The sequence below is a fragment of the Cynocephalus volans genome, chromosome X, assembly GCF_027409185.1.
Source record: "Cynocephalus volans isolate mCynVol1 chromosome X, mCynVol1.pri, whole genome shotgun sequence".
In the NCBI taxonomy this organism is placed as follows: domain Eukaryota; kingdom Metazoa; phylum Chordata; class Mammalia; order Dermoptera; family Cynocephalidae; genus Cynocephalus; species Cynocephalus volans.
Genome location: NC_084478.1, coordinates 45,546,384 through 45,553,478, shown reverse-complemented (window position 1 = coordinate 45,553,478; position 7,095 = coordinate 45,546,384). Strand labels below are relative to the sequence as shown.

The 7,095-nt window shown below is 39.7% G+C and overlaps 1 protein-coding gene across 1 annotated transcript; it reads left to right on the top strand.

Moving 5' to 3' along the window:
- The first annotated feature begins 1,749 nt into the window (after nucleotides 1–1,749).
- On the top strand, nucleotides 1,750–6,535 carry LOC134367932 (E3 ubiquitin-protein ligase RLIM-like). The gene is made up of 2 exons (XM_063084585.1): nucleotides 1,750–1,993; nucleotides 5,049–6,535. Exons 1-2 carry the CDS (start codon nucleotides 1,750–1,752, stop codon nucleotides 6,533–6,535), a joined length of 1,731 nt encoding a protein of 576 aa, XP_062940655.1.
- Nucleotides 6,536–7,095: the final 560 nt, after the last annotated feature.

Genomic DNA, 7,095 nt, shown 5'->3' with positions numbered 1-7,095 from the left:
CAAAACCTAATTTCCAATCTGTGTCAATCCTTTTTGCATTAATTTTACATTTCCATCTCAGCACCAAAGCTATGGCCATAGCTTCTCAAACCAGCCAAACTTTTTCAAGTCTGTTCCCTATGTGTGACTTAGTTTCCCTCCACCAACACATGCCCAACTTCCACTTTTTACCTGGAAAAAATCATAATTTTATTGAAACACTCAGGTTCAAATGTAATATCTCTGTGAAACATTTCCCAGCTTCCTTTAAATAACCAATGTCATTAATTGTCTTTGCTTACACAATCTTATACATGTATATATAAAACTTTTACGGCATATAAATGTAGTATTTTGATAATTTTACGTGTTAATACCCTTACAAGGAATGTGATTTACTTGGGAGTACAGACCGTTGCAACATTTGACATCTCTACTTTTTTTTTTTTTTTCCTGTTTTTGGTCTCCCCTCCGAGAGCATGTACATTTGATGAATCTCTAGTAGCTAGGATAGTTTACACGGGATGTATTTATTTTACTTAATAAGTCAAATTGTGTAACACGTTCGTACTCAGTAGCCAGATGTGGTCTTTATAGAAACAAAATCAAATGAAGGATCCCCAAGCGAGTGTTAAGTGCGGCCGATAATGTTAATGAGTCCAGAAATTCTTGGAGGTCTACTTTAGATAGCATTGCAAATGAGCACTATTTTCACCAAGCAGTCCTTCCTGCACTAACAGCCAGGGAACAAAATCAGCAAATTCAGCACTCATTACGGTAGGCATAATAAATAACTGTTCAGGATCTGGTTTTTATGTCTTTTTTGGTTTGGTTTTGGTGGCTGGGCTGTGCAGCGATCCGAAATCTTGACCTTGGTGTTATCAGTGGACCAGTTTTTTAAATGCCTGTTACGGTTCTGGTTAGTTTTGCTTCAGTATTTATAATATTTATGAGAAAGGTAAACAAACGAACCTGGACGCCTTTATAGAGAATTCCTTAAGGGATCCTCTGGGTTAGCAGGAAACCTGCAAAGCTTTTTAACAGAGCTTGAGGGGTTGTGTAATATCAGATGAAGCCATTAAGAGTTAAAAGTGAGAGGACCCAACTGAGGAAATTCAGCTCTGGCCTTGGGGAGTTACGAAAAACTTGTGGGCTTTTTTAGTTAGCATCTATGATTTGAGGAATTCATGAAGAGAAAAGACAAAGAGAAGTCACTGGACACCTGAAAATAAGAACTGCCGCATTTAACTGGGATGACTTTGGCACAGCAGTTTGAAAAAAAGCAGTCTATGTAATGTAACTAGCTGCATTCTGGTTTTGTAAAGTGGCTTACAAATAAATGGAGCATATCAGAGCTTGAAAAAGCCTCTGAGAGCCTGAGAATAGGCTCACGTGGGTGAAAGGAGGTGAAGGGTAGTGCTTGGTACACCATAAGCACACACAGATATTTGCTTATTTTGAATGAAGTGCATGCAACCTAGCAAACTAGCCTGAACCCCGTCTCTGTGCGGTGGTCACAATAAGGAAGATGACAGCAGCCGAGGCCATGCCTCCTCGTGCATGCTGGGCAGAGGTGGGTCTCAATCTCACCAGAGCCTGAGGAGCTGCAGTACGGTGGCCCCGAGGAGGAGAAGCCTTTGCGGAAGTGGAAACTACTGACCCGGAACCTGATGCTCAAGCTCAAGCAGGAAGTGAAAACAACAGAGATCGAGTTCTAGTATTTCAACACTATGTGGTAACAGAACGTTAATTTTCCACTTGTTCATCAACATGGAAAACTCAGATACAGACGATGAAGAAGGTGAATCTGGGGCCCAGCGCGGAAGTCAGATGAACCAGTGGGTTCGGGAAGAAGATTTCTATGGATTTGTAAATAGCCTGAATGAAGAAGATTACAGGCTTACGAGGGATAACGATTTGCCAGGTACCGTAGGTGAAAACACAGATGCAGATTTGCTGATAAGACTTCAACAAATTACAGAGGACCCACCAGGAGAATCAGATGAAGATAGAGGTATACTTCACTTCGGGGGGGGGGGGGTGTGGGTGGGGAGATAGGATGGGAAGCTTAAGGAACTTCATAATAGTAAATGTCAACCAAAGATTATGCAGAAATGGCACAAGTTAATTTAGTGCTAAGTAATTGCTCATAAAAAGAAAACTGGCATTTATTTGGTCTTTGGTGAGAACGTCAAGGTATTTCTCTTTTTTTTTTTTTTTTTTTTTTTTTTTTTCCTGATTCTCATTTGGTTTGTTTTAATTGGGAAAGAACGAGAAATAGCCTATTTCTTATTTTTCCTGGTTTTCCAACTCCACCGAAAGTTCCTCCTAGTTCCTAAATTATTTTTCTATACAGATATATGATTTTCTTAACAGCAAAAAGGAATATTGCATACTCTGTCAAGTGATTCTCAACTGGTACTGAATTTGCTCCTCCCCCACGGACAATTAGCATTGTCTGGAGAAAGTTTTCCTTGTCACAGCTCGTTAGGTGGTTGTTAGTGGCATATAGTGAGCAGAGCCCAGGGTTGCTGCGAATCGTCCTACAATACACAGGACAGCTGCCCGAAAACAAAAAGTTATCCAACCCTAAATGTCAGTAGTGATGAGGTCGAGAAACCCCCTCTCTAATCTCTGAACTCAAGTCTGAGAAATTTCATGCTGAGAAACACACGAACAAAGCGATCTCATCTCACAATCTAACTAATGAAGTGTCTACGGTTACAGGTTAGTTCTTGGCCAGGGCTTGGGCATAGCACGTCCATTTTGTGCTCACATGCGCAGGTGGCTGCCGTCATGACCTGCTGGTCGGAGCCCCTTCTTGGCCAAACCGGGCTCCTGCCTGCTGCTCAGAAGGGTGTGGTAAGGGCCAGTCCCGGAGGAGCCGGGACACCAGAGCAGCACCAGAGCCCACAGCCCCGGGTCTCGGTGCCCTGTCTGCCCCCATGATGTAGGGCCTGCTTACTGCACCCAGGACCAACTGTCTGTGTTCGTTTCTGAAGAAACAAATTCTTGCTCCAAGTTTGAAATTTACTGTAACTGTTGGTGTAGGAACCAAGTCCACATCCTGTTTCATTTTTAGACCAACTTAGCAAACATGCTTCCCTTAACGCCCTGTCCTCCCCACGCCTCCCCCAAATTAAACTGCACATGAGCTCTGGAAAAAAAAAAAAAAAAAAAATTCTTGAACACGGCCTTATATGTCTTATGTTAGGTTCAGGCCGTTCATCTGATCTGACTTTCGTTTTCAGGCCAATTCAAAATCTCGGTAACATGAAGAAGCATTCAAATTATTTTAAGCTTATAAATTTTGTTTCCATTTTGTCAGTAGTTATAATAGTCTTGTATTTTAAAATAATCTTATATATTATCGAAAGCACTTCAGTCAAGAGACCAGAAGAAGTAATGTTGTAGACCAATAAGAATTAGACAATAATGTAATTTGAACTTAAGTACTAGCACCATAATTTAACTGGGGTATGCCTTGTTTGATTGGTTTGGAATTTTGCCACTGGACTGAAAAAATATCTCTTGACATGCCCTTCACAGTGATATGCAAGGGTCTCTGTATGATGAAATATTGAAAATAGACTTTTTCCAAATTCCCTTTAAAAATAAATATCTCAGTTTATTTAGGATTAGCGCACTCTTTTCAGATGGAATTGAAACTGTCTAGCTTCTACTTGTAAGTCTAGACTGTGTAGTTTACAAAAGTCTTAAGTCTATAAATGTGACATCTGCTTAAAACATCTGAATTTTTCGGCTTTTATTTTTTGAAAAAAAAATTGAGCAAAGTTTCAGAGCACTATTTTATGATGGCTCCAAATTTTTTTAAATTTAATTTTATTTATTTTATATTTTATTTTCTTTATTTTCTTTATTTTATTTTATTTTATTTTATATTTTACTTATTTTTTATTTCGTATTTTATTTTATTAATTTTATATTATTTATTTTATTTTATAGTTTATTGTATTTTATTTTATTATTTTATTTTATTTTATTTTGTCAATATACAACGTGGTTCATTATTGTGGCCAATTACCAAAACCTCCCTCCCTCCTCCCTCCTCCCTCTCCCCCCTCCCCCCCAACAATGTCCTTTCTGTTTCCTTGTTGTATCAACTGCAAGGAATTGTAATTGTTGTGTCATCTCCCCACCCCCAACGGTTGTTTGTGTATTTATTTATTTATTTTTAGCTCGCACAAATAAGTGAGAACATGTGATATTTCTCTTTCTGTGCCTGACTTGTTTCACTTAATATAATTCTGTCTAGTTCCATCCATGTCGTTGCAAATGGCAGTATTTCATTGTTTTTTTATAGCATAATAGTATTCCATTGTGTAGATGTACCACCTTTTCCATATCCACTCATATGATGATGGACATTTGGGCTGGTTCCAACTCTTGGCTATTGTAAAGAGTGCTGCAATGAACATTGGAGAACAGGTATACCTTCGACTTGATGATTTCCATTCCTCTGGGTATATTCCCAGCAGTGGGATAGCTGGGTCATATGGTAGATCTATCTGCAATTGTTTGAGGAACCTCCATACCATTTTCCGTAGAGGCTGCACCATTTTGCAATCCCACCAACAATGTATGAGAGTTCTCCGCAACCTCGCCAGCATTTATCATTCACAGTCTTTTGGATATTCGCCATCCTACCTGGGGTGAGATGGTATCTCAGTGTGGTTTTGATTTGCATTTCCCGAATACTGAGTGGTGTTGAGCATTTTTTCATGTGTCTGTTGGCCATTCGTATATCTTCCTTTGAGAAATACCTATATAGCTCTTTTGCCTATTTTTTAATTGGGTTACTTGTTTTTTTGTTGTAAAGTTGTTTCAGTTCCTTGAATATTATGGATATTAATCCTTTGTCAGATGTATATTTCACAAATATTTTCTCACACTCTGCTGGTAGCCTTTTAACTCTGTGAATTGTTTCTTTTGCTGTGCAGAAGCTTTTTAGTTTGATATAATCTCATTTGTTTATTTCTCCTTTGGTTGGATGGCTCTAAATTTGATAGTCCCTTTCTGATCATCCCCCTCCCTCTTTCTGGTAACAGGTGGAGGAGACCCTTCAGACGATACGTCCAGTGGTGACACTCTAATAGAGTTGATTATCTCTTTTGGGGAAGCTGAAAATAGTACCACAGGAAGTGAGCAAGGAGAAGACGAATCTCGGATAACAGTGAGCCGGAGTAGTCCGGAAGGTGGTGATTTCAGTTTCAGTGCAGGGATAAGTTTTCACCTTAATAATGGAAGCCTGAGTCCAGGGAATGAATATGCATTATCTCCAAGACGTGCCAGGGCAGAAAATACAGAAAACAGACAGAGGCAAGTGGGAAATCCACGTTCTGAGTCAACATATGCAACTCCAGCTAGATCAGAACAAAGTGCAACTGAAGCATTAATAGAAGTCCCACCGACCAGAGGTCAGAGAAGAGCAAGAAGCCAGAGACCACACCATGATAGAACCAGAGCAAGAATTGAAAGTCGGTCACCTCGGAATTCATTGAGTGAAATTTCACAAAGATCTCATCATAGTATATCATCTCAGACTTTTGATCAGCCTCTGGTAAATGAGACTGAGAGGTGTTTTACCACTCGACAGCATGAGACATTGAGACAGCAAGCAACTGGACCCGAGTTGCAAACTAGGCATCTTTTTGAAGCTTCTGGAGCAAGTAATGCCTTTCCAGGAGAACTTTCTCCAGACACAACCAGAAATGGTGAATCTGGGAGACTGAGACCCAGATATCCAAGCATAGTCTTTGAGCTTGAAGTAAGAAGAGAATTTTCGCCGAGAGACCGCATAGCTAGTAGACCTCAGTTAACATTTGAGATGCCAAACAACACTGTCACTTTAGAAAGTGAACAAGGAGGACTCAGAAATACATCTTCACATTCTGAGCAGGCAGGGGTGAGAAATTATGGCAGAACCGTGAGAATCCCTTCTCATAGAATTACAACATCTGCTGCAACTCAGAGCACATTAAGGCAAATAATGACAGGATTTGATGAGTCAATTAACCTTTCGGGCAGTGATTCAAATCCTAGACCCCAATCAAGTTCCTCACCAATTTCCAGGTCAAGCTCCAGGTATATGTCTAGTTCCAGTTTTCATCCTATGTCCAGTTCCAGCTCCAGTAGTGAATATTCAGAAATTTTCTCATTGATCCTTGAAGAAATTAATGAAGAAAGCTCACCATCAGAGGCCAGGCAAGAAACGACCTCTGATGAAGATGACGCACAGCTCTTCCCTAATCGTCCTCAGTTTTTCATCTTAAATGAAGATGATCATGACCAACCTGCAGGACTCACCAAAGCACAGATTGAGAACTTGGCAGTAAGAACTTTTGGTGAAAATGATGCATTAACATCCTGTTGTGTTTGCACTACAGAATACACAGAAGGCAACAAGCTTCGCATACTACCTTGTTCCCATGAATATCATGTCAATTGCATTGATCGCTGGCTGTCTGAGAACTCTACGTGTCCTGTTTGTCGGCGTAAAGTAATAGATTCTAGTGACAGTGAAAATTCTAGCTGAGATGTTAACTCTCAGCTATAAAAATTATTGTGGTGGTAGACAGATAACTGTTATTTGCCTTACGTCCACTTTTGAAGAGACACGTATATAAAATATCAACTTTACCTGAACTGTTGGTTCTTGAAGGAATGATTGTACTTTCTCCAATCTGTTTCAGAATAAAAGGAAATATTAAAAAGCCAAAAGAAAACGTGTCCCATCTGACAATAAAGACCAATTCTACACCATGGCAGGTCACTGAATTTCGATAGAAACTTAGCGGGTACACTGGGTTGGGATGTTTCTGATTCCATGACAGAAGTGTCTTACTATGTTATAATCAATTTCAGATAGATCCTAATAGCCATATCCACTCATGTAAATCCGAGATGTCCCATGGTCCTGTCCTGTCTTGGATGTGCATGCAATTAAATCAACCAAACCAAAATAATTAAGAAGCGATTAAAAATTGTATTAGAGTCATTCAAATGAAGTCCCATTATACACATAGCACGCTGGAAAAAGCTTTTCAAGCCTTCTTTTGCACTCTCCTCAGCAGTTCATCCCACCCACTCATACTA

Bases quoted from the DNA above. Each gene is read 5' to 3' on its own strand.
- LOC134367932 (XM_063084585.1), top strand. From the start codon at position 1,750: ATGGAAAACTCAGATACAGACGATGAAGAAGGTGAATCTGGGGCCCAG. The intron at 1,994-5,048 runs GTATACTTCACT...TTCTGGTAACAG, and splicing joins AGAATCAGATGAAGATAGAG to GTGGAGGAGACCCTTCAGAC.